This window comes from Rattus norvegicus, chromosome 11, assembly GCF_036323735.1.
Source record: "Rattus norvegicus strain BN/NHsdMcwi chromosome 11, GRCr8, whole genome shotgun sequence".
NCBI classification, from domain to species: Eukaryota; Metazoa; Chordata; class Mammalia; order Rodentia; family Muridae; genus Rattus; species Rattus norvegicus.
The window spans coordinates 75,704,119-75,732,017 of record NC_086029.1 but is presented as its reverse complement, the minus strand read 5'-3'; the positions used below and the strand labels follow the sequence as shown (position 1 = coordinate 75,732,017).

Sequence of the window (27,899 nt, the reverse complement as noted above, 5' to 3'; positions counted from 1 at the left end):
CCATGGTCAGTTTTCTCTTGAGTCAGCAGGTTCCCTTTCCCAGGTTCACCAAGTACAACTCTTACAAAACATATATTTAGTTATATTGAAAACAATTGTAACCTTTTCTATAGTAAATACATTTTCGAGGAGCAAATGGTTAAGCTTGAGACCGAGCTAGTATTAATGATAACAACATCTTCAAAGTATGAGAATACAAACTGTTTTCAAAGGCATATGCTTCCCAAACTGTTTGTTACACAGCATTCTCATACCACCTGCAGTGAGGTACACAGGTAAGTGTAAGATCTGAGGAACTTGTGTTGTCTTTAAAAACAGATACTCCTCACTACCTGAGAGGGCAAGTGAGGATCTGTACTGACCCATTTCGTACAATGTATCTCATCCCCACTGGGGCAAGTAACCAGGTAACTTAAGGTAGGATTCGGTTAAGCCAGACGAGTATATCCATCCATTCCCCACTCACTCATCCCCCAGTAGTTGTTCAGTGATTACTCTGCCTGAGGCATTGCTCTGATAAAGGAGACATCAGGAGCAGGGAAGCATCACTCTCATCCATCTACAAGCTTACAAAACAATGGGAGGAACCGCCAAGTAACTAGGAAGCAGCACAATGGCACACAGTACGGCCCGAGCCCCGACTCAAGGGGGTGAGGTTCAGAGGTGATGCTGGAGCTGTAACTTGAAATAAATTGTCCACACATCCTTTTTCAGAAGGGGGATAAGGAAGTACTCCAATAATACTTAATACAGGAGTAAAAGCAAAAGCCGATAGATGCTCTACAAATTGCCACTTCTGATGTTCACAGATGAAGACTGTCGACTCTGCAAACTGAGGTGGTCCTGCTGCTACTAATTTAAGATGCCAAAATAAAAGATGTGTGTGAGTTCAAGTTTATGAGGCAAGACCTCATGTAGCCAGGCTCTCCTTGAACAAGTCTTGTGCAGCTGATGGTGGCCACGAACTCATCTTCCTGCCTCTTCCTCAGAAGTGCTAGCATTGCAGGGGCACAGTTCTTTAATGAGACTACTTCCTGAATGTACTAGGAAATTTCTCTTCTTCTCCATTAGAGAGAATAAAAAGGGCATGAAGGCACAAAATGGAAATTTGAAATCCAACTGCAGAAGTTATTATGCAACTGAGGCATTGTGGAAACCTCCTGAGTTTACAAAGGAGACCTCCGATGGCACTCATGGCACAGCCACTGTTTCCTTAGACTCCAGAGGAAATGATCGCTGTGGGATTTCTTCACAAACTCCAAAGGATTTCTACATTAAAATAAAGCAATAGAGATCAAGCCTAAAATAACTTCATAATTGCTAGTGTATGGTACTAGTTCCAAACGATGGTCTGCTCCAAATAGTAGGACAAAGAGCATCTTACATGGACCCAGTCAGGTTCACAGTGATGATGTAGCCGACCTGAGGCACAAGCTGTGAGTGATCAAAAGAAAATGAAAGATAGAACGCAGTTCCAAATCCTTATTTCATGATTCAAAGAGCTGAGCTGTTAAATTTCTGCTCATTATACATGTACTAGATCTTTCTCAAGAGTTCCTCTGGCTTCAACATGATAAGGAAAACTGGATGTTTGGCTCGGCCAAAGGTGTTCAAGGTATAGGCAGCATGATCATGGTATTTCACCACAGAGCATCTCAGATCCATAGTCAGGATTCTGGTCCTGTGATGGACACTACAGTTCAGTTTTCAAACGTCTGGGAATGATCTGATAATAATCTTTTCTTCTTGTTACATTATAGGACAGGAATTTGGAATATTCAGTCAAGAGGTTCTCCCAGTAACAAGTGATGTCATCCATCTGCAAATGGTTTATGATGAACTGGCTTCCCCTAGACAGAAGATCAACAAGAATATTTTATATCACAGGCTACATATGGTTGGGTACTTTATCATGAGCCTCATTCCAAGTATTTTATTTGAATTAACTCGCCTGCTTCTCACAAACAACCCTATAACTAAGGGTTATAAACTTAACATTTGTTTCTTAAAAGCAAGCATTATTAAGCAGCTAATATTCACTTTTAAGCACTTGAGTTTTGTTGTTTTGTTTTGGTACTGGTCTGGAGTTTTGAGACAGCCCCGGCTATCTTGGAACTCAAAGCAATTTTCTTGATTCGGTCTCTCCGTTGCTGGGATTACAGGTGTGAGTCACCATGCCCGGCTAAAAACGTTTATCTTAGTTCCTCAAAGACTGAAGTGTAGGGCCTGGAGAGGGGCTTCAGTGGCTAAGAGTTACTACTACTCTTGCAATGGAGCATGTGTACCTCTAATTCCAGCTCTAGGGGTTCTATGCCTCTGACCTCCTGGGCACTAGCACTGACACACGCATCCCACACATAGACACAAATACACATGCAATTTAAAATTAAGCACCTCTTGTGGAGAGGAATCTACTGTGTAGCTATGGAACACTGGCGAATATGTGTGCTGTTTGCCTCCAGGGCAGCTTTCGCTCTGGACTGCCTTTGCAATGAAGCTGAGGTATGGACATCATCATGGTAACTATACGTAGAAAACTTTGGGACAGATGAGATGGACAAGAAAGGACAGATGAATAGAGCTTACCTTTTAGCAATTTCCTGAGCAAGATCATCATTTGCTTTCACAAACTGCAACAGCTCCCTAAAAAGACAAGAATCACGACACTGCCAAGTTTGGGGGGAATGGCTCAGCTGCTAATGTATTCACCACAAAAGCACAGGGACCTGGGTTTGGGCCCAAGACCCACATGAGAAGTCAGGTATGGTGGCTTGTCTTTTAATCCCTGTGCTAAGAAGGTAGAGAGTGATGGATCCCTGGAGCTTGCTGGCCTGATAGCCAATTCTTTAAAGCAAAGAGACTAGGATTCCTAAATAGATAAAGTAATAGCAAAGAAAACAGTAAACCCAACCAACCCAGGAATCGTGGTGTATGCCGATATTCCCAGCACATGGAAGGCAGCCTGAATTACACAAAACCATGTCAAAAAAAAGGTAAAAGTAGATGGTTGGCTCTCACTTATTATGCTAATTCTACTACATAAGCTTGGGATATATTTTTGAGAAAGAAAAAACAAAAATGACAATCACAAAAAAAAAAAAAAGAAAAGAAATCAAATGTGAAGAATAATTTCTGAGGCCAGAGAAATGGCTCAGCAGGTGACAGCAGAAGCCTGAGGAGCTGCCCTTGAAACCACTGACAAGCTGGATGTGGCGGTGTGCATCCGTAACCTCGGCAAGAGGCAGGGACGGGAAAACCTGCGAGAAGCTGGACAGCCGGCAAGGTGAGCATGCAGCCCCTCAATAGAAATGACACCGCCTGAGCAAGGGGGAGGGGCGAGAGCAGGCTCCTGGAAGTTGCTCTCTGACCAGCTCGCACACGCACTGGCATGTGCATACGCTATTTCACAGGCGTGCATTCCCTCCGCTCCCCACCCAGAATAGGAATAAAAAGTGCAAATTTCAAACTTGTCTCCAAATCCTCGTTCCAGCCAGAGGAGGGAACTGGCTTCAGTTCTGGCCCTTCACACCCTTTTCTATCTCCTCCCGGCATGAACATGGCTCTCTGCCAGGGCTTCACTTAGACAACTCTCATGCTGTACCTGAAATCCTATGGACAACATGACAACACCAACTATCCTCAGTGGTTGAAAGATCCAAGCCCTTTCAGTTCATCTGCATGTTATGTTAGAAGTGGCGCTTTATGAGGCTGACGCACTGCCCACTGTGCTAAGGAGGCACCCGGAGAAATGGCACTTTAAATTAAAGCGCTCCAACGTCAGTGGCTGCACTTACGATGAGTACTTACTGGACATCGGAGAGGTCTGTTTTGACTGGGATGTAGTGAACCCAGGGCTTTAGCTGTGGGTAGAAGAACTCAACCCACTCATCACCAACATGGAAGACCAGCGAGCCACACAAGAAGAGGTGTTTGAACCGGAAACTTGCAGCTACACCTCGGAAATTAAACAGGTATCTGCAAAGTGAAGAAAGCACACTTCACTTTACATAGCTGCTACCACGAACAGAACCTTTCCCATTCCCCCTCCCCTCACTCCCAGCTCTGCTTTTATGGCTTCCCTCCTTCCCTTTCTAATTGTATCTTTTCGTTTATTGTTTGAGAAAGGATATGCTGGCTAGTTCTAAGCTTGACACTGACTAGAGTCATTTGGGAAGGAGTCTCAATTAAGAAACATCCTCCATTGGTTTGCCTATAGACAGCTCTGTAGGGTATTCCCTTGATTGACTGACAAGGGAAAGCCCAGCTCCTGTGGGTGGTGCCACCCATGGGCAGGTGGTCCTGGGTTATATAAGGAAGGAGGCTAAGCAGGCCTGGGAAGCAAGCAGTAAGTAACATCCCTCCATGGCCTCTGCTTTGGTCCCCGGCTTCAGGTTTCTGCCATGAATTCCTGCCCTAATTTCCCTGGATGATGAACTATAGGCTATAAATTGAAATAAACCCAAGTGGATTTCGGTTATGATGTTTAATTACAGCAATGGGAACCCCACCTATAACATGGCCTCACGTTTTACCTTGGCTGGCCTTGGACTCACAGAAATCCTCCTGCCTTATCCTCACAAGTGCTGAGATTGTAGGCACTGAGCCATCATGCCCTATTCTCAGTCTTCAGGGACACATGAGTGTGTATCTGTGCAGTTTCCATAAATTCCTTGCTTTTCCTGGGTTGGAGCTGCAGGTGTTCCAGGAATGTCAGGTAAACAAGAGGAAATAATTTCTCCAGAAAGAGCTATATGAGGCCAGCAGCTGTGTGCTGGGTGGAAAACAGGATCAGAAAGAAATAGGTTTTGGTTTGGTTTTTAATAGACTTCAGACTTACATAAAAAAGATGTTCAATGGTGTACACTAAAAACAAAAGTTAAAAAAGAACAAATAATGTAAAAAAAAACACAAAAAAACCCAAAAACAACAGCAAAAAAAAAAAAAAACCCAAAAAACAAACAAACAAAAAAACCCCAACAACAACAAAAAACTGGGCTATAAAAAATGGCTCCACTGGTGCTCTCATTAAATTTCCAGAGCCCATAGGGTGTAGGGGAGAACCGTCCCCAGCGAGTTATAGTAGTATGACCTCCACATGTATGCATTAGGACACATACACTCAACATGAAGTAAATACATGTCAAAAATATACTTTGAGAAGAAACTATTCCACAGTGGGCCTAAGAGAGCATGCCTACAATCCCAGCATTCGGGAGGTGGAGGCAGGAGGGTCAGGAGTTCAAGTTCATCCTTGGTTATATACTGAGTTATGCAGTAGGTCAGGCTCCCAATCTTTTTGTCTCCCCTTGTGTAATTCATCAAGTCAAAGAGGGTCCCTCTTCCCAGACATCACCCTCTTCTTCCAAAGTGCAGGGAGAACAAGCTAATCAATCCTCCGAGAAGCTCCCTGGGAAAGCTCTCTAAGCAAAGGCTGTTCTCGTCTCAGCATTTCTCATATACGTACCTGTCTCTAATGGAGGAGAACTTACCCTACTGCTGGGTATAGCCATTGTGCTTACCTCCAACACCCTAACTGTCCTCCAAGCCTCAGTTTACCTTCTTAGCTCATCCTTAGTGCTGGTATTTCATTATGATGTTTGTCTGTTTGTTACAATGTTGGGAATGAACCTAGGGCCTCCTGTAACACACACACACACACACACACACACACACACACACACACACACACACACATGTCTACTACTGTGCTATCACTATAGCCTTCATTTTAACAGTTACTACCGGGGTATACATGTGACCTAACTATGGGGGCAAGTGTTGTGGAGAGAGGTGATCCTGACGAGTTAATTAATGTGAATCAGTTAGGGAACCATGTTTCACTCTTCTCTATAGTCCCCACTGGACTCAGCTCAGTGCCCTGAATGCCTCAGTAAAAGCCAACCAAATTAATTAACATGATACTTTAGGATTAAAGTCTCTAAAGGGAAGCATTTCAAAGGCAATATAGACATAAGTAACTAGGCTGGGTTGTGGCGGCAGAAGCAGGTGGATCTCTGAGGCCAGCCTGATCTACAGAGTAAGTTTCAGGACAGCCTGGGCTACAACAGAGAAACCAAAAAGGGGGTGGGGGGGATGTCTTACTTGTATTTGCAGTGATCTATAAGATGCACATCCTTAGCGGCTGGCTTTCCCAAAGTATCCTGTAGGGGAATAGGAAGTTATCAGCACTAGCAATAGCATTTATGGGCAGATACGCTGTTAAAACATTTCACCAACATAACCTCGTTTAAGTATCATAATGAACCTAACATTCCCAGGAGACATTACTCTCTTCACTAAACCAAAGGTTTCAAGCTGGGACTTGCTCACTGTCACGTGATCTTGAACAACAGCAACAGGGTTTGACTCAGGTCTATTTGGTTTTACAGTCTGAACTCACCTGAAGTCATGCTACCATCTTTTGAGCTAAGAGGCCATGGTGTATAGCCCACCTCCCTCTGGGAACCTCACATACACACATAGGTCATGAGTGCTGGCTTATGGGGCTTATGGTTGGAACTCACAAAGACCTTTGCTGGGTCTGGAAAGGACTGACAAGTAAATATGCAAGCCACTGCCACCTTTTCACTAGGTGGCGTGACACTTCTCACAGAAGCCCACATCTGTGGCCTGGCAGCCCAGACGGTGCCTGTAATCCCAATGGGGTATTTTACTGAAGTGCAAGTGAAGGTAGAGGCAGGAAAATCAGGAGTTCAAGGTCACCCTCAGCTACATAAAAAAACTCAAGGCCAGCTTAGGCTACAGAAGACACAACCTCAAAATCCACCCATCAGTAATAAAAATCCAGCTTCCTAAATTTCTTAAAGAAAAATGATGATGATGATGGTCGTGGTGATAACGCAGATTGTGGTGGTTTAAATATGCCTGGCCCACAGGGAGTGACACTATTGAGTGTGGCCTTGTTGGAGGGAGCGTGTCACCATGTAGACAAGCTTCCTGGACTCCTAGTGCTCAAGCTTCACCCAGTGCAGAAGAGTTCCCCCAAGACAGAACTCTTGGCTCCTCCTGCACCATGCCTGCTTGCCTGCTGCCATGCTTCTCGCCATGGTGATAAGGAACTAAATCTCTGAACTGTAAGCCAGCCCCAGTTAAAGGTTTTCCTTAATAGGAGTTGCCTTGGTCACGGTCTCTTCACAGCAATGGAACCCTAAGTCACAGATCCAGCACACCAAGCTCTAATCCCCATTAGGCAGCAGTCATTTGCAGCTGTCCACCCTCTGCTGACCCTTTTCTCTTTACTTCCCTGTCTCCCTCCACAGAAGACGCTGAGCACATGTGCACTGAATTAATGCACTCTTTCATTTCTTTGTTTTTGCTGTCCTTTCTCTGTCTCGTTTTTCACACAGGGTTTCGTAGCCCAGGTTAGGCTCAAAGTCAGTAACTGAGGATGCCCTTGAATTCCTATGCATTTTTTTGTTTCTTTTTTGTTTCTTTTGTCATCTGCTCCTGCTTGATTAAAACTGTGTAAGGCAGGCTAAGGACGAGGCTGGAGAGATGGCTCAGTAGTTAAGAGTTCTTGCTGCTCTTACAGAGGAGCTGGGCTCAGGTCCAAGCTTCCTCCTGGCAGCTTACAAATGTCCACAACTCCAGCAGTCACCAGGCACATATCCATATGTGCACATCCATACTTGCAGGCAAAACACTCATACACAAAATAAAACTTCTAAATTAAACAGTCATGGGCTAATGGTGTATAGCTATAGGATACAGTGTCTGTCTAGCATTCTAAGGCAAGGGTTCAAACCCCAGTACAGCAACACAACAAAAAAGTACAAATGAGACTAATGTAAAAAATGCATCCTTTGCAGATATACACTGAGGTTTCCCTCCATGAATCTTAAAGCTTTCTTCTTATATGCTCTGTTGACATTGCAAACGAGGAAATTAGGACTTTAAGTTCTTTCTTAAGGCAAGAAGTCACAGTCAGGACAGATGGACTTCAAAGCTAAAGGCCGCATTTTTCAGATTTTAGTGAGATGAGGATTCCTGCAACCTGGGCCCCAGATTTAGCTCACTGTTTAAGCTCTCTACGGCCATTGAGAACCATTCATTTAAGTCAGGTGCCCACAGCACCACATAGTGGTATAAAACTCGTGGACTAGATATTTTCATTTTCAAGTGACTGGAATTAAAAAAAGGGAAAGAAAATATTTTTGATATGTGAAAATTACATGAAATGCAGGTGTGGTGGCACATGACTTTAATCCCAGAACTCAGAAGAGGGAGATGGATCTCTGTGAGTTCGAGGCCAGTTCTGCATAGTGAGTTCCAGGACAGCCAGAACTACATTATAACACCGTCTCATAATTAAAAACAAACAAGAAGAAAAAGAAAGTAGAAAGAAAAAATGACATAAAATTCAAATTTCACATGGAATTCCCATTTCACACAAAATTCAAATTTTGGTGGCTATAAATAATAGCTAGAATAGTCGCACTGGAGCTGCTCCACTGCTCCCTCGCTGCCACAGCAGGCCAGGCGGTAAGGCCCTGGGTAGCCCCACAGTTAGATCTGGCCGCTCCCAGGAAAGACTTATAAACTCAGCTCTTTAGGGTTACTGACACTTAGCACAGCGGGCAAGGCCCGGAGACGGCGGTTTACACGAACGCTAGCACCACTGCACGGGGCCTGCTCTGCACTCATCTCACCACCGAGAGGAAACCTAATCTCAAACGCTACCCAGAGGGCAACGTTCTTAGAGTCAGCGCTGCCGCGGTTCGATTCAGACGGTAGCTGATTACTTTCATAGACTTCCAGGCCTGGTTTTTGGTGTATTCTGCATCAACGAGTTTTGGATTTTTCCGAGAGAGAAGAATGAGAGGATCTCTTTCAGGGCTTGTCCTACAGAGAAAATACAGAACATAAATCTATGTGGCCTACACCGTAATGTTCCCAATCCCTGAGCAGCCCTTGGCCAGCACGGTGGCTACTGGCACAGATGGGCAGGTAGTCACTGAGTCTGGGACAGTGAAGGAAGAGGGTCCAGTGCAGCATCTTGGTTGCTCAGGCTATCCCCGCTTTACCCATCAAAGACGGGGAGCGTCAAGTCTTCCTTTGCTTACATCTAGGTTTACTGTTTGTTTTAAAACAGAATCTCCTATAGCCCATTTGTGGTCATTTGGATATGCTTGGCCCAGGGAGTGTAGCACCATCAGGAGGTGTGGCCTTGTTGGAAGTGTGTCACTGTAGGGGTGGGCAATGAGACCTTCCTCCTAACCATGTGAGGGGCAGCCTTCTCCTAATGGCCCTCAGATGAAGATATAGAGCTCTCAGCTCCTCCTGCACCATGGCTGCCTGGATGCTGCCATGCTCCCGCCTTGATGATAATGGACTGAACCGGTAAGCCAGCCCCGATTAAATGTTGGCCTTATAAGAGTTGCCTTGGTCATGGTGTCTGCTCACAGCAGTAAAACTCTGAGACACCATGCTACCTTCAAGCTCACTATACAGCCAAATGTGGCCTTGAATTCCTGACCCTGATTAGTGAACTCTCAATCACTGCTATTCTAAGTGGAAGCTACCACCTCTGGGTGGCATCTGATCTTAAAGAGTATGATTGTACTGGCTAGTTTTATGTCTGCCTGTTAAAAGCAAGAGTCATTGGAGTGGAGGGAGCCTTAGTTAAGAAAAATGCCTCCATAAGATCTAGCTTAAGACATTTCTTTAGTGATCAATGGGGGAGGGCACAGCCCATTGTGGGTGGTCCTGCCACTGGCTGAGATGATGGTTCTGAGTTCTATAAGGGAGCAGGCTGAGCAAGGCAGTAGGAGCAAGCCAGTTAAGTAACATCCTTCCATGGTCTCTGCATCATCCCCTGCCTACAGGTTCCTGCCCTGTGTGAGTTCCTGCCTTCATGGCTTTTGATGATGAACTGTTTGTTATATGGAACTGTGAGTGAAATTAACTTTTTCCTCCCCAAGTTGCTTTTGGTAATGGTTTTTCATCACAGCAATAGTGTCCCTAACTAAGACAATGATGTTCTGGTCACTATATATCTATTTCAGGGAATGGTTTTCCTTTTTGGAAGGTTCATCCAATGCCTACGATCACTGCTGTTCACAGCTGTGTGGCTACATGATTGCTGCCTACCAGAATAGCCTTCGCTGTGAATGCATTGTAGAGTCCAGTATAACACTGCAATTTGAAAAACAAGCCGGGGGGTTGGGGATTTAGCTCAGTGGTAGAGCGCTTGCCTAGCAAGCGCGAGGCCCTGGGTTCGGTCCCCAGCTCCGAAAAAAAGAAAAAAGAAAAAGAAAAAGAAGAAGAAAAAAAAAGAAAAAACCCACACCCGCGGATCCCGGCCCGCAGCAGCTCTCTGCTCCCAGACCCTGTGGGAAAGAGACCTCACCGCCTGGTCAGGTGGGCACTCCTAAGGCTGCAGAGCGGAAGAGACCACCAACACTGCCCACCCCTGCCCACATCCCTGGCCCAAGAGGAAACTGTATAAGGCCTCTGGGCTCCCGTGGGGGAGGGCCCAGGAGCGGCAGGACCCCTGTGCGTGAGACACCACCAGAACCAGAAGGAAACAGACCGGATAAACAGTTCTCTGCACCCAAATCCCGTGGGAGGGAGAGCTGAACCTTCAGAGAGGCAGACAAGCCTGGGAAACCAGAAGAGACTGCTCTCTGCACACACATCTCGGACGCCAGAGGAAAACACCAAAGGCCATCTGGAACCCTGGTGCACTGAAGCTCCCGGAAGGGGCGGTGCAGGTATTCCTGGTTGCTGCCGCCACAGAGAGCCCGTGGGCAGCACCCCGCGAGCGAACTTGAGCCTCGGGACCACAGGTAAGACCACCCTTTCTGCTGCAAGAAAGCTGCCTGGTGAACTCAAGACACAGGCCCACAGGAACAGCTGAAGACCTGTAGAGAGGAAAACTACACGCCCGAAAGCAGAACACTCTGTCCCCATAACTGACTGAAAGAGAGGAAAACAGGTCTATAGCACTCCTGACACACAGGCTTATAGGACAGTCTAGCCACTGTCAGAAATAGCAGAACAAAGTAACACTAGAGATAATCTGATGGCGAGAGGCAAGCGCAGGAACCCAAGCAACAGAAACCAAGACTACATGGCATCATCGGAGCCCAATTCTCCCACCAAAACAAACATGGAATATCCAAACACACCAGAAAAGCAAGATCTAGTTTCAAAATCATATTTGATCATGATGCTGGAGGACTTCAAGAAAGACGTGAAGAACTCCCTTAGGGAAACACAGGAAAACATTAATAAACAAGTAGAAGCCTACAGAGATGAATCGCAAAAATCCCTGAAAGAATTCCAGGAAAACACAATCAAACAGTTGAAGGAATTAAAAATGGAAATAGAAGCAATCAAGAAAAAACACATGGAAACAACCCTGGATATAGAAAACCAAAAGAAGAGACAAGGAGCTGTAGATACAAGCCTCACCAACAGAATACAAGAGATGGAAGAGAGAATCTCAGGAGCAGAAGATTCCATAGAAATCATTGACTCAACTGTCAAAGATAATGTAAAGCGGAAAAAGCTACTGGTCCAAAACATACAGTAAATCCAGGACTCAATGAGAAGATCAAACCTAAGGATAATAGGTATAGAAGAGAGTGAAGACTCCCAGCTCAAAGGACGAGTAAATATCTTCAACAAAATCATAGAAGAAAACTTCCCTAACCTAAAAAAAGAGATACCCATAGACATACAAGAAGCCTACAGAACTCCAAATAGATTGGACCAGAAAAGAAACACCTCCCGTCACATAATTGTCAAAACACCAAACGCACAAAATAAAGAAAGAATATTAAAAGCAGTAAGGGAAAAAGGTCAAGTAACATATAAAGGCAGACCTATCAGAATCACACCAGACTTCTCGCCAGAAACTATGAAGGCCAGAAGATCCTGGACTGATGTCATACAGACCCTAAGAGAACACAAATGCCAGCCCAGGCTACTGTATCCTGCAAAACTCTCAATTAACATAGATGGAGAAACCAAGATATTCCATGACAAAAACAAATTTACACAATATCTTTCTACAAATCCAGCACTACAAAGGATAATAAATGGTAAAGCCCAACATAAGGAGGCAAGCTATACCCTAGAAGAAGCAAGAAACAAATCGTCTTGGCAACAAAAGAAAGAGAATGAAAGCACACAAACATAACCTCACATCCAAATATGAATATAACGGGAAGCAATAATCACTATTCCTTAATATCTCTCAACATCAATGGCCTCAACTCCCCAATAAAAAGACATAGATTAACAAACTGGATACGCAACGAGGACCCTGCATTCTGCTGCCTACAGGAAACACACCTCAGAGACAAAGACAGACATTACCTCAGAGTGAAAGGCTGGAAAACAATTTTCCAAGCAAATGGTCAGAAGAAGCAAGCTGGAGTAGCCATTCTAATATCAAATAAAATCAATTTTCAACTAAAAGTCATCAAAAAAGATAAGGAAGGACACTTCATATTCATCAAAGGAAAAATCCACCAAGATGAACTCTCAATCCTAAATATCTATGCCCCAAATAAAAGGGCACCTACATATATAAAAGAAACCTTACTAAAGCTCAAAACACACATTGCACCTCACACAATAATAGTGGGAGATTTCAACACCCCACTCTCATCAATGGACAGATCATGGAAACAGAAATTAAACAGTGATGTTGACAGACTAAGAGAAGTCATGAGCCAAATGGACTTAACGGATATTTATAGAACATTCTATCCTAAAGCAAAAGGATATACCTTCTTCTCAGCTCCTCATGGTATTTTCTCCAAAATTGACCATATAATTGGTAAAAAAACGGGCCTCAACAGGTACAGAAAGATAGAAATAATCCCATGCGTGCTATCGGACCACCACGGCCTAAAACTGGTCTTCAATAACAATCAAGGAAGAATGCCCACATATACTTGGAAATTGAACAATGCTCTACTCAATGATAACCTGGTCAAGGAAGAAATAAAGAAAGAAATTAAAAACTTTTTAGAATTTAATGAAAATGAAGGTACAACATACCCAAACTTATGGGACACAATGAAAGCTGTGCTAAGAGGAAAACTCATAGTGCTGAGTGCCTGCAGAAAGAAACAGGAGACAGCATACATATATCAGCAGCTTGACAGCACACCTAAAAGCTCTAGAACAAAAAGAAGCAAATACACCCAGGAGGAGTAGAAGGCAGGAAATAATCAAACTCAGAGCTGAAATCAACCAAGTAGAAACAAAAAGGACCATAGAAAGAATCAACAGAACCAAAAGTTGGTTCTTTGAGAAAATCAACAAGATAGATAAACCCTTAGCCAGACTAACAAGAGGACACAGAGAGTACGTCCAAATTAACAAAATCAGAAATGAAAAGGGAGACATAACAACAGATTCAGAGGAAATTCAAAAAATCATCAGATCTTACTATAAAAACCTATATTCAACAAAACTTGAAAATCTTCAGGAAATGGACAATTTCCTAGACAGATACCAGGTACCGAAATTAAATCAGGAACAGATAAACCAGTTAAACAACCCCATAACTCCTAAGGAAATAGAAGCAGTCATTAAAGGTCTCCCAACCAAAAAGAGCCCAGGTCCAGACGGGTTTAGTGCAGAATTCTATCAAACCTTCATAGAAGACCTCATACCAATATTATCCAAACTATTCCACAAAATTGAAACAGATGGATCACTACCGAATACCTTCTACGAAGCCACAATTACTCTTATACCTAAACCATACAAAGACACAACAAAGAAAGAGAACTTCAGACCAATTTCCCTTATGAATATCGACGCAAAAATACTCAACAAAATTCTGGCAAACCGAATCCAAGAGCACATCAAAACAATCATCCACCATGACCAGGTAGGCTTCATCCCAGGTATGCAGGGATGGTTTAATATACGGAAAACCATCAACGTGATCCATTATATAAACAAACTGAAAGAACAAAACCACATGATCATTTCCTTAGACGCTGAGAAAGCATTTGACAAAATTCAACACCCCTTCATGATAAAAGTCCTGGAAAGAATAGGAATTCAAGGCCCATACCTGAACATAGTAAAAGCCATATACAGCAAACCAGTTGCTAACATTAAACTAAATGGAGAGAAACTTGAAGCAATCCCACTAAAATCAGGGACTAGACAAGGCTGCCCACTCTCTCCCTACTTATTCAATATAGTTCTTGAAGTTCTAGCCAGAGCAATCACACAACAAAAGGAGGTCAAGGGGATACAGATCGGAAAAGAAGAAGTCAAAATATCACTATTTGCAGATGATATGATAGTATATTTAAGTGATCCCAAAAGTTCCACCAGAGAACTACTAAAGCTGATAAACAACTTCAGCAAAGTGGCTGGGTATAAAATTAACTCAAATAAATCAGTTGCCTTCCTCTATACAAAAGAGAAACAAGCCGAGAAAGAAATTAGGGAAACGACACCCTTCATAATAGACCCAAATAATATAAAGTACCTCGGTGTGACTTTAACCAAGCAAGTAAAAGATCTGTACAATAAGAACTTCAAGACACTGAAGAAGGAAATTGAAGAAGACCTCAGAAGATGGAAAGATCTCCCATGCTCATGGATTGGCAGGATTAATATAGTAAAAATGGCCATTTTACCAAAAGCGATCTACAGATTCAATGCAATCCCCATCAAAATACCAATCCAATTCTTCAAAGAGTTAGACAGAACAATTTGCAAATTCATCTGGAATAACAAAAAACCCAGGACAGCTAAAGCTATCCTCAACAATAAAAGGACTTCAGGGGGAATCACTATCCCTGAACTCAAGCAGTATTACAGAGCAATAGTGATAAAAACTGCATGGTATTGGTACAGAGACAGACAGATAGACCAATGGAATAGAATTGAAGACCCAGAAATGAACTCACATACCTATGGTCACTTGATTTTTGACAAAGGAGCCAAAACCATCCAATGGAAAAAAGATAGCATTTTCAGCAAATGGTGCTGGTTCAACTGGAGGTCAACATGTAGAAGAATGCAGATCGATCCATGCTTATCACCCTGTACAAAGCTTAAGTCCAAGTGGATGAAGGACCTCCACATCAAACCAGACACACTCAAACTAATAGAAGAAAAACTAGGGAAGCATCTGGAACACATGGGCACTGGAAAAAATTTCCTGAACAAAACACCAATGGCTTATGCTCTAAGATCAAGAATCGACAAATGGGATCTCATAAAACTGCAAAGCTTCTGTAAGGCAAAGGACACTGTGGTTAGGACAAAACGGCAACCAACAGATTGGGAAAAGATCTTTACCAATCCTACAACAGATAGAGGCCTTATATCCAAAATTTACAAAGAACTCAAGAAGTTAGACCGCAGGGAAACAAATAACCCTATTAAAAAATGGGGCTCAGAGCTAAACAAAGAATTCACAGCTGAGGAATGCCGAATGGCTGAGAAACACCTAAAGAAATGTTCAACATCTTTAGTCATAAGGGAAATGCAAATCAAAACAACCCTGAGATTTCACCTCACACCAGTGAGAATGGCTAAGATCAAAAACTCAGGGGACAGCAGATCCTGGCGAGGATGCGGAGAAAGAGGAACACTCCTCCATTGTTGGTGGGGTTGCAAACTGGTACAACCATTCTGGAAATCAGTCTGGAGGATCCTCAGAAAATTGGACATTGAACTGCCTGAGGATCCAGCTATACCTCTCTTGGGCATATACCCAAAAGATGCCCCAACATATAAAAAAGACACGTGCTCCACTATGTTCATTGCAGCCTTATTTATAATAGCCAGAAGCTGGAAAGAACCCAGATGCCCTTCAACAGAGGAATGGATACAGAAAATGTGGTACATCTACACAATGGAATATTACTCAGCTATCAAAAACAACGGCTTTATGAAATTCGTAGGCAAATGGTTGGAACTGGAAAACATCATCCTGAGTGAGCTAACCCAATCACAGAAAGACATACATGGTATGCACTCATTGATAAGTGGCTATTAGCCCAAATGCTTGAATTACCCTAGATGCCTAGAACAAATGAAACTCAAGACGGATGATCAAAACGTGAATGCTTCACTCCTTCTTTAAAAGGGGAACAAGAATACCCTTGGCAGGGAAGAGAGAGGCAAAGATTAAAACAGAGACTGAAGGAACACCCATTCAGAGCCTGCCCCACATGTGGCCCATACATATACAGCCACCCAATTAGACAAGATGGATGAAGCAAAGAAGTGCAGACCGACAGGAGCCGGATGTAGATCGCTCCTGAGAGACACAGCCAGAATACAGCAAATACAGAGGCGAATACCAGCAGCATACCACTGAACTGAGAATAGAACCCCCGTTGAAGGAATCAGAGAAAGAACTGGAAGAGCTTGAAGGGGCTCGAGACCCCAAAAGTACAACAATGCCAAGCAACCAGAGCTTCCAGGGACTAAGCCACTAACTAAAGACTATACTTGGACTGACCCTGGACTCTGACCTCATAGGTAGCAATGAATATCCTAGTAAGAGCACCAGTGGAAGGGGAAGCCCTGCTAAGACTGAACCCCCAGTGAACTAGACTGGTGGGGGGAGGGCGGCAATGGGGGGAGGGTTGGGAGGGGAACACCCATAAGGAAGGGGAGGGGGAGGGGGATGTTTGCCCGGATACTGGGAAAGGGAATAACACTCGAAATGTATATAAGAAATACTCAAGTTAATAAAAAAAAAAAGAAAAGAAAAAAGAAAAACAAGCCGGGCATAGTAGCACACGTCTTTAATCGAAGCGTTCAGGAGGCAAAGGAAGATCTCTGTGAGCTCAAGGTCAGCCTGGACTATATACATGGTGAGCTGCAAGCCAGCCAGGGCTACAAAGTGGGTTCAAAACATACAAACAAAAAAGGGCAAGAGCTAGGCACAGTGCCTACATGCTTATAATCCTAGCTACTTGGAAAGCAGGTAGGTCAAGTTCAAGGATAGTCTCAGCTATATAGCAACAAAGATGAGAATCAGATAATTAGTCAGTAGGATGGGGATTAGGCCCACCTGTATTCTCAAGTCCACTGTCTAACCAGTCAGTGCTTTTTCTTAACCACTGAGCCACCTCTCTAGCCCCATGGAGGTGCTTATCCCTCCATGGGCCACATACCCAGGGGAAGCACTGCCCACCATGGGTTAGGCCCTCCCACATCAATCACCAATCAATCAAGAAAACACCTGTTCAGACATGCCTATACACCAATCTGATGGAGGTATTGTCACCTGAAGTGACCTCCTCCCACATTACTCTAGTTTGGGCCAAGTTGACAAAAATCTAACCACCACAATTGAATTCTTTAGTCTAAGATCCTGCCAGTCCAAGTTTCTGTTGGTGGTGGTGGTGATGGTGGCTATTTTGAGACAGGGTCTCACAGTATAACCCTGACTGGCCTGGAACCCACTATTTGGAACAGAAAATCCTGGAACCCACTATGTGGAACAGGCTGGCCCTGAACCCAATATTGAAGTCATGCTGCCTCTGTCTCTTGAGTGCAAGTGCAAGATTACAAATGTGCACCACTATGCCTGGCCATCATTCCACATTATTTTTTTAATCATCTTAGCTTTTCCTTTGAGCAATAAGATACATTATATGGAAGAACATCATTATTACAGATCTGAAAATATAATCACCTTGATCCCCGGAAATATGCTGTAGAATTCTTCTTTTCCCATGGCCATTGTGCTGCTGACCTAAAAATACAGATTTTTTAAATTAGTTTGGGGCTTTTCCCTAGACTATGTATGTTTTAATCCTTTCTGAAGATTAGTTCAGAATGTTGCACCTTTAAATAAATCCATTCAGGGTTACTAAAACAAGCTATGAACAAAACCACAAGCCCTCTGTTAGCATTTTGACAGTCTGAAGGAGCTCACAAGGAATAGCTACAAATTCACCAGGCCAGTAACATCAGCTTACAGATACAAAAGAGCAGAGTCCGAGCGGCATGCACAGGACTGTTGAGTTGGCACAGACAGGGCACAGACAGGGTTTCCTCTCTAGGTAGAAGGCTATTAATAAAACCAGCATGTGACAAGAAATGCAAAGGAATTGAGTGAAAGGGAATTATGTTTTGGAAGCAAGATCACCAAAGGTGCGTAGTCTGTTATCTAAAAGTGTCTTGGGCTTCTTAACGCTTCATGAAGTGCTCTAAAAACGATAAAGGCCCTCAAACTCCATAGTTAGCAAGTATTATCGTGACCAGCCTTCCTCACTGAAACTCTAGCTCACATCACTTTAAGTCCCAGCTTTCTATGGTGCTGAGAAATAAACCAGCACTGTGTGTGCTGGAGAAGCAGTCTACCAACTCAGCAACATTTCCAGGCCCATCTTTCCCTTTCATTATGGAACAGGTTCACAGTGGGTGTCGAAGGCTATGTAGCCGAGTAGCCCAGGCTGGACTTGATACCCTCTTCCTGCTTGAGCCTTGCAAGTGCTGGGATTACATGAGGTGTTTGCCACCTGGCCCGGCTAGCACTTTCTCTTTGTTTCCTTTTGTTTCAAGACTGGCTCTCACTACACAGCCTTTGCTGGCCTAGAGTTCACTGCTTAGCTCAGGCTGCCCCTGAATTTGCAGTGAGCCCCACTTGCTTCTGCTTCCTGAATGCCAGGATGGCAGGCCTGTACCACCCCTGGTGACAACTCTTACCTGAATCTCCAGCTCGGGGCCAGAACGATTTCTTAGTGTAAAGACACCGTACACTGATTGGAGGGTTTTGTCTTTTTGTATTCAATGGGAAATGACACAAGCGTTGTTTCAAACTCTCAGGCAAAGCACGAAGATGAAAGCACAATATCTGGGATTCCCTTATCACCACAGCTACGGAAGACTCCAGTGAGGGAGTTCTCGGGGACGGAAAGAAGGCTCAACGGCTAACAGCATGTAACGCCCTTGAGTTCAGTTCCCAGTGCCCTCGTCTGACAGCTCACAACTGTCTGTAACTCCAGCTCCAGAGGATCCAACACCCTCTTCAGGCCTCTGTCATTGTGCATAACCCCACAGAGACACACATAATTTAAATGTAGGAGATAATTTAAAAAAAAAAAAAAAGAAAGAAAAAGAATTTCTTTCCATGGCTCTCTGTACATACTAAGCACAGCACTTGGGAAGTAACAGCAGAAGGATCAGTCATTCAGGGTCATCCTCAACTGCAGAGGGAATCTGAAGTCAACCTGGGCTATGTGTCTCAAAAGTAAATAAAATGAGCTGTTTTCTGCTCAACTCTCCATGTAGCTGAGTCTTCCTCCTGCTTTCCAGAGTGCTAGACACTGAGGCCGGTACGCTGTACATTCCAGGCATGTGCCCCAGCACTGAACCACATCCGTAGCCCTCATGGACACTGATTCTGCTTTCCTCCCTACCCACAGCACACCTGGTGACATCTGGAAACATTTCTGAGGAACTGTAACTGGCATTTGGTGGGCAGAGGCAAGAGATGTTAGCTATCCTGTAAGGAATAGGCCAGCTCCTTACCACAAGGAATTACCCAGTCAAATACCAGTATAACCAAGACTGACAAGCATGCTTGATGTAACGGAAGGCAGGCCTTCTGCTTTGGGGGCTTTTTGTTTGGTTTGGTTTGGGTTGGTAACACTTTCTGTGTTTTGATCAGTCCCTTTTGAATCTTGGGCCACACTTGCAGGAAAATTCAAGGTGACCTTGTTCTGTATAGCAAGTCTGGTTATATGGGCAGGGAGTCATCGGAGTAACACAAATACTGTATGAATCGTGGGTGTAAAATATAGCTGGCTTAGACCCTGAAAAGTACGGTAGGGTGGAATCAACAGGCTAAGCTTAGCATGCCTCAGTTATGAACAGAAAGTTTTGGAATACACTTGCCCCTAATATACCAAGGATCCACTATAACCCATCATTAGCACCAAATACCAAGTACATCCCAAATTTAAAAGCCAGGCAGAGCAGTCTCTACCTTTAATACTAGTATCTGGGAGGGCAAAGCCCAGTATCCAGGTAGATTAGGGTTTAAGACCAGCCTGAGCTGATAGCATATTTCAAGGACAGCCTGGGTTACAAAGCCAGGCCCTGTTTCAACAAATTACCTATCCCTCCTTACAATAAGGTCAGTTAATTTACTCTCATTACCATAGCGACTAAAAGTATGGTGGCTCATGTCTGTGATCCCAGAGTGAGAGAAACAGGAGGATTACTTGAGTTTGAGGCCAGGATGGGGTACTGAGTGAGACCCTATGTCAAAAGGAAAGGTTAATTCTCTCTTAAAGAAAGAATGACTAAAATGTAAAACGAATGAAAGAAAATAGACTGGAAAGGCCTCAGCGCTCGAGTACTTGGTGCTCTTGCAGAGGATCTGGGTTCAGTTCCCAGCTCTCACATGGCAGCTCACTAACCATCTACAACTCTGGATCTAGGGGATTTGGTGCCCTCCTCTAACTTCTGCAGGCACTAGGCATGCATACATGTAGTATACATGCAAACATGGAGACACTCATACACATAGAAAATGATCTTTAAAAAGCTTCCAGACTTTTTTTTTTTTTAAAGATTTACTTATTTGCTTATATAAGTATATTGTAGCTGTCCTCAGACACACCAGAAGAGGGCATCGGATCTCATTACAGATGGTTGTGAGCCACTATGTAGCTGCTGGGATTTGAACTCAGGACCTCTGAAAGAGCAGTCAGTGCTCTTAACCACTGAGCCATCTCTCCAGCCCACTTCAAGACTCTTATAACCCTTCCTTTAGAGGCCCTGCTGACAAACTAGGAGAGATTCTTCTGCCCTTTTTTGACAGTGATTTTTCCATTCAGAGACAGGGTCTTATGATTTCCAGGCTGTCCTCAAACTCACTGCATAGCTGAGGTTGTCCTTGAACCCCCCACCTCCATCTCCCCAGCATAAGCCACTATAACCAGTTTATGTAGAGCTGGTGTCAAATCCTGGACTTCACACGTGCCAGGAAAGTGTTCTACCAACTAAATTATATAACCTTAGCCCCAACATGAATATTTATAGACACGCAAAACTGCTTATGCTATTAACAACAGTCTGCTGACTTTTATGTTTGCGTGTATGTGTGTGTGTATACAACCACCTGTACGTACATATTTGCCCAGAGGAAGATGACAGATGTCAATCTTTATTCGCTTGAGAAATGGTCTTCCACTGAACCTGATGCTCACCATGTCGGCCAGACCAGCTCACCAGCGAGCTCCCAGGATCCACCTGTCTCTGTCTGCCCCCCTGAACACTGGAGGTTACAGGTACCTAGAACCATGCTTAAGTTTTACATGGATGTTACAGATGCAAGCTCAGATCCTCAGCAAGAACTCTTACCTACTAAGCCATCTCCAGAGCCCAGACAGTAGTCTTAAATTAATGACTATATCCTACTGCTTACTTCAAGAAAACCCACCAAGAGGAAAAAACAAAACCTTTCTAAAGGACCTACCTTAACAGATCTTCTCTGAAGAGGTCCCACCGCCCAAGACCTGTAGGATAAAGTGGCCACACAGCAGGACCCCCTTCCCAAAATGTCCACGCAGGGTACATTATATCATGGTACTCCGATGTCTTTGAAGGAAACAGAAAGGCATTCTATGTAAGTTTTGGGAGAGAATGAATGAGAAGTAGCTGGGCGCATTCTTTAGATAGAGTTGGGATAAATGCCTTCACAGTGCCCACCTGCCAGAGAAGTATCTTCTTTGTCTAGAGGTCTATATTCTAGACATTAGATCTGGGAATACAATACGACTTAGTGATCCGGCACTTACCTAGCATAAATGAAGACCTCAGTTCAATACCCATCACCAGAGAACAAAACAACGCCTTATACCTAGACTAGAGGTATTTATAGGCAAGAATTACCATGGGCTAAAAGTAATAGACTCACCAAGTGATCTAAGTTTGAGGCTACCCTGGTCTACAAAGTGAGTTCCAAGACAGCCCCGTCTCAAAAAAAAGCAATAGATCCCCCGAATCCCAGAAATTTTAACCATATTAAGCATTAAGGTCAAGTTTTTCAGTTCCTCAAAATTCTGGAGGGTTTTCTTTTCTTTTTTAAGCATGTGAGAGATAATATTCCCAATTACGAATAATCGGTTCTGTCAAAACATAACTACTCTCACATCTTGGTGTTTCCCTGCTTTACCAGTTCTTAGTTCTTTTCCAGGGGGTATTTGAGAGTAAGAATCAGGAAATACCATTAGTTATAGTAGTCTGAATGCTAACCCTTCCTCTTCACAGCTATGAGCGAGTGCTCTATTTTAGCCTCGATCTCCTAGATGGGGGAAATGATATCCCTAATTCTACCTATGGGTTTATTTTTCAACACAAAATGACTTAAAATATTTTAAAAGGATGGTGTGCAATGAATATGTGTGTGTGTTATATTAAAGGCATGTTTCTTGGGAAGCTGCTCTTGGGTGAGTCCACCAGCCCCAAGGACAGAAGCCAGGGGGAAGAGAGAGAAAGAGCATGTAGAGAGAGAAGGAAGAGGATGAGGAAGCGGAAGAAGAGAGAGAGGGGGAGGGGGAGCACAGTGTGATGAATATTTAATAAGCACAATCTGGTCTTACACTGTGTCACCACTGACCTCACACTGGCTCGTCAATAAATCCTCAGCTGCCCATTGATCAGAAGGGCCAAGGGCAGAATGGGAGAATGCAGGTGGAGTCCAGTCACAAACATCTCTTGGGAGGAGTTAGTTGTTGCTGCTTTGAGATAGGGTCTTGCTGTGTATCCCTGGCTGGCCTAGAACTTACTATGCCTACTATAGGCTGCCTCAAATGTAGAGATACTTCTAGCTCTGCTTCCTTAGTGCTAGGATTACAGGCAGAAGCCATCAAGTCCAGCTCACAGCATACGGCTCATCAAGCATTCCCAACACAGCTCCACAGTCAGCCAAAGCTGGCAGACTCTATTTCCCTTTGGACAGTACGGTCAGTGACTGTGAGAAACAGGAGGGAAGTAGGGATGAAAATGAAGCGAGAAGATTCATGGTCACACTAGGACCTGGCACTTTTGAGAAATCAGCACGAACCACTTATAATGCAGAAAAAAGAAATCTAGAGAGAAAGAAAACCGTGATAAAGAAGAATGGGGTGGCCATCCGAGAGATGGCATGGAAGTGTTTGCCTTGAGAGCATTGAAGACCAAAGTTCCAGCCCCCAAACCTACAAAAAGCTGGGCACAGTGGCACAGAGTGGATCCCAGGGCCTTGCCCGCCAAACTCCCAGTGGCCCAATCAGTAAAGCCCCAGGCCAGACACAAAAAATGAAGCAGACACCTCCTAAGGCATGACACAAATGGCTGACCTCTGGCTCTCTGTGCACACATATACATCCATGTGCAACTGTCCTCGCATGAAAGGACAACACGAAGTAAGAATACTGCTTTGAAGAAACCAAACCAGAACACACGTTCTTTCCCAAAGATTATGGACTATCTTCTTTGAGTCTCCTGACCCTACTCAGTGTAGGGAGCCATATTGGATTTGGGCCTGGCCGCTTTGTGACTGTATGGCCACAGTTGGTGCAGGCGCCGACACTCAGAATGCCTCATTTCTACAGAAGGCCCCTCCTCACCAATATACCATCTGCATGAACCTGAGCCTGGACAAGCTGTCTTCTGCCCCAAGTTCTCTAAGTCTGTGCTTGTTACCCGATTACTACTATTGGGTAACTGTAGGACCCCAGTAGGCCTCCCGTCCCCAACCCTCTCCTCCCCACTCTCTTGGCTACCCTAAGCTTATCTGAACAACATGCTGTTTAGGCACAAACCATGTGGAGTGACCCAGCACCTATGCTGGGTCCATGGGATGCAGGCATTGGGAGGACAGATGGTACTCAGCACTATGGCTATTGGATATAATATAGGAATGTGAGAAACTTTTTTCCCAACAGAAGCATTTCCTAACTAACGTATGAACTTCCCTGACCCTTCTCTCAATGCTCTATGTTCCTGAGGTACCTCACTCTCTAGCCCTAGCTTTAGACACTGAGGCAATCTTACAGTGTGTATGGGTCTTCAATTCTATCTCTTCAGTCTTATTTTATGACTGAATTAACACAGGCTAAGTTCAGTCCTGGATCTCCGGTCTCATCCTCACTAACACCCATCCCTACTGCCAGGGGAGAAGCTCTCTTGCCCACCCCGGAGGACCGCCTTCCGCTCCCTCCCATGTGCCCCTTTCCTGTCCTCACCTTACTGAAGGAGAAGACAGGGATGGTAGGCTCCATCCACTTAGGAACCTGAGGATAGTCTCGGACATTGATTACCATTTCCATGTCAGGGAGGCGACGGATCACTTCCAAAATAAAGTGTTCTACACCACTACACCTGTTAACCAGACAAAAACACAAGAGCATCAGAGCAGTGCCTGCAGGCTGTAGGAAGGATCCTAACATTAAAGTGAGGGGAGCCAGTGCCCAGATCACCACTCCACTGCAGTCCCCTAAAAGCAATGCTTCTAAAGGGACTACCTACATGGAGCAGGTTATCCCTTCTTAGCTAAATTGCTCCAACAATCCTAACTTAGAATACTACTTCTCCACTTGCTGCCAGGTTTTTATTTCCTCAACACAGAACTGTTTAATTAATAGATGAGATGCAAATTTTAATACAGAGACTGGAAGACCTCATTTTCTATTTGAGTTCCTTGGCCTTCCTTACCAGACAGGGAGACTGTTAACAGTTTGGATCTTGAATGTCTGGCCCTCAGCTTTGCCTGACTAGGAGGTGATGGTAAACGTTGAAGAGGTAGGTGGTTTTAGATCACGGGAGTTATTCCCTCAAAGGAGACTGTAAGCTGTTGGGTTCTCTCTGCCTTCCTCAACTCCCTCTCACGTTCCAGAGCGACAGGAGGTAAGCAGGTTTCTCTGCCGTATACCTCCAGGTTGTGCTACATAACTATAGGCCCCAAAAGCAAGAGGGCCATCTGACCATGGAAGGAATCCGTGAGCCACGGTAAACCTTCCTCCGCAGTTACTTGTCTCAGATGTTTCGTGGCAGTATCAGAAACCTAACTCTGATACCTTTTTTTTTAATACCGTGATTAGGTCTGGAGGAAGGAAACCTTTCATATCTTCAACCTAAACACAGACCATTCTCAACATTAGTTTTGCAAGACAGAAATGTCATTGAAACAATCAGGAAGACCACAAAACCACTTTCGGCCTAGACTCCCTGAGAGTGTGTATCATGTATTTATGAATGAATGAAAGAAAGGGAAATGCTTAGCTTCTTTCTGCCTCTATCCTTTGAGCTCCTAACAGACAGACTGGTCAGAATTTTCTGGCAACCTGGCTAGCCTGAAACTTAGCATAGAGGCCATGTGGCCTCAGACTTTCCCAAGAGCCAGGATTACAGCCACTGTGCCAGGCTAAAACAGTTTTACATACAAGAAGACAACCATTGCTCATAAACATCACATCATCATAATTCATTCATTATTAGTAATGAGGAAGCGTCAAAGAAACCAGGCAACGTTTAACAAGCTGACCGACAAAGATTTTCAAAGTCTAACGCACAGCAGTGTGTTAGAGGGTATGAGGTCTACTTCAGAGCATATAAGCCAGACATGGTGGCCCACACCTTTATTCCTAGCACTGTGGAGATACAAACAGTTGGAACTCTGAGTTCAAGGCCAGCCTGGTTTATGTAGCAAGTTCCAGACCAACTAGAGCTAAATAATGAGATGCTATCTCAAACAAATTAGTAAATTAATTCATTAATTAAAATATCTTTTAAGAGCATGGGGAACAAAAACAAAATACATCACTTGGCCTAGTTACTCTGGGACTTTAGCCCACGGGTATACATGACCAGCACAATCAAAGGTGTACACATAAGAATGCTCGCTACGGCAATGGCTGTATTAACCAAATTTTGCAGGGGTGTTGTAAGGAGTAATTTAAATATTCTGATAGAGGACTCAATGAAGAAATCTGTGCAGTGAGTTATCTATGCAGCCATGAAAGCCAGGCCCACAACAGACACTCATCAGTCCCTCTGCTTCACTTCACCTACAGCCCACATCACCCCGCCAGGTCTCATCTGCCTGTTCCTCACAGCTTGTGGAAACAGGCAAAGGGAAGGGACAGAGCCAAAGCCATCACAGTTGGTGATGAACACTGGGCTCACATAAAATAGCTGGTATAAAAATAAAATAAAGTCCCAGGCAAGGGGAGATGACCCATACTGAAATGTGAGGCCCTAAAATGCGAGGGAAGAGGCACTTCTTAATCCTCTAGCTGGTTCCTAGGAGTGCTACCAAGTCAGCCTGCAACGTAATAACACTGTTAGAGCACGCCAGAAGGTACCTGGAGGGAAACATGCAGTCGTCTTCCCTGAATAATCTGTGCTTAATGATCTGGTAGTGGGTTCCTAACCTCCGTCTGACCACCTCGGCCATCATCTTCCTGGAGATTCCACCTCGGAAAGGAGTCAGATCCTCTTCTATGACCCTGTGCAAGAATGGGAAACATGGAGCCAAAGCAGGCCGAGAGACTGACGACGTCATCCCACCCAGTCCCAGGCGTTCTGTTTAGAGAATACACTAAGCAGGGGGAAGAGAGGAATGAGCAGCTCTACTACAAGAGCACCACGGGGAACTGAAGAAAACATCAAACTCGGCAGCACAGGCCGCAGTAACCAGGGAATAAATCCCATCTCCTTCCAAGTTCACACAGAGTGAGTTTCAGTAAGTATCATTAGCAGCAGGTGAATCTTTGAGAGACTCAACTTTCGGGAGAAAAAGAAAGCACATGTTGCTAAATACCACGGGGAATAGAGGATGTGGAAAGCACTGAGACTCTCCCATCCCAGGGCATTTCCATACATTAGCAGAGCCACCTAAGATACCTTTTCCGCTCTCGAGATGTGCTTAGATCACTGACAATTGCCATCAAGATCTCTCAAGGGACTTGGGGGAGGTGCCTATGACAAGAATCCAGCTCTCAGAGACACATCAATATAGACTCACCCGTGATAGCAGCTGCAGTTTTGACTTGAACATGGTTCATAATTCTCCAAAGCCCTGTTAATTTGGTCAATAAATACTTTCCATTTTGAGCCTTCAAAAAGTGAAGGAAACGAGAGTTAACAGAATACCCCTGGCACTCGCATTTGCAAGCAGCAGGCAGAAGCAACAGAAGACCAACACTTGGAGAAATTCCCCTTCCTTTCCCAGTAGTGGAAATGCCAAGGATTCTTTGGGTTACTTGTCGGGGCTTGAGTCAAGTCTGCTTCTCTACCTGCGCCATCAGGTATCTAAGAAATTGGAAAAGTCAGAAGCTTAATGTTCGGCCCTCAATAGGTTAAGGAGACACTGGACTTAGACATGGATTCTCACCTAATCAAACTGGGCCCCACCGAGACAATCAATGCAAACTCTTGGACATAATCCTCCCTCATCTATTCTGTCCTAACAGCTAAGTGCCTCTAGGAAGGCACAGAACAGCGTTCTGCTGTAAACGGGGAACATTCTTCTTTTCCTACCATCCCCAATTCCGGAGTTTGGGGTTACTCTCCAGGGTCTAGAACCAGAAGAAGAGGCCCACCAGACACCTATGCTCGCCCCCGCCCGCTTCTCAGCTCGCGCAGCAGCCGCATAGCATCCTCCGCGCGCCGGGGGCTAGCGCGAGCACCCAGGGACCCGAGCAGACCCCGAGCCGAGGCGGCAAGCTCAGCCCTGCCCGGAGCCCACCTGAGTCCTTCTGGCGGCCCTGCACCGGGAACAGGAGCAATAACAGCATCCATGGCCTAAGCCTACAGCCCGACAGCCGCTCCATCACCCGCAGACCACTGCGGATTCCGACCGGCACGCCGGCGGAAGCGCCGCCCGGCAGAAGGATGGCGGCGGACGCCTCGGCACGTGGGAACTGCCCTAC

General features: G+C 44.6%; 1 protein-coding gene across 1 annotated transcript; it reads right to left on the bottom strand.

Moving 5' to 3' along the window:
• Nucleotides 1–53: 53 nt before the first annotated feature.
• Nucleotides 54–27,899, bottom strand: Poglut1 (protein O-glucosyltransferase 1). Its single transcript, NM_001100652.1, has 11 exons — nucleotides 27,716–27,899; nucleotides 26,993–27,083; nucleotides 26,331–26,474; nucleotides 24,213–24,348; nucleotides 21,461–21,582; nucleotides 17,666–17,725; nucleotides 8,763–8,862; nucleotides 6,103–6,161; nucleotides 3,808–3,975; nucleotides 2,587–2,643; nucleotides 54–1,850 (listed from the first exon to the last, which is right to left on the bottom strand). Exons 1-11 carry the CDS (start codon nucleotides 27,798–27,800, stop codon nucleotides 1,694–1,696), a joined length of 1,179 nt encoding a protein of 392 aa, NP_001094122.1. The 5' UTR covers nucleotides 27,801–27,899; the 3' UTR covers nucleotides 54–1,693.

Coding starts and splice junctions, on each gene's coding strand:
- Poglut1 (NM_001100652.1), bottom strand. CDS start 27,800: ATGGAGCGGCTGTCGGGCTGTAGGCTTAGGCCATGGATGCTGTTATTG. Junction 27,084..27,715: donor GGGCCGCCAGAAGGACTCAG/GTGGGCTCCGGG, acceptor CACTTTTTGAAG/GCTCAAAATGGAAAGTATTT. Junction 21,583..24,212: donor CTGTCTTCTCCTTCAGTAAG/GTGAGGACAGGA, acceptor TTTCCTTCAAAG/ACATCGGAGTACCATGATAT.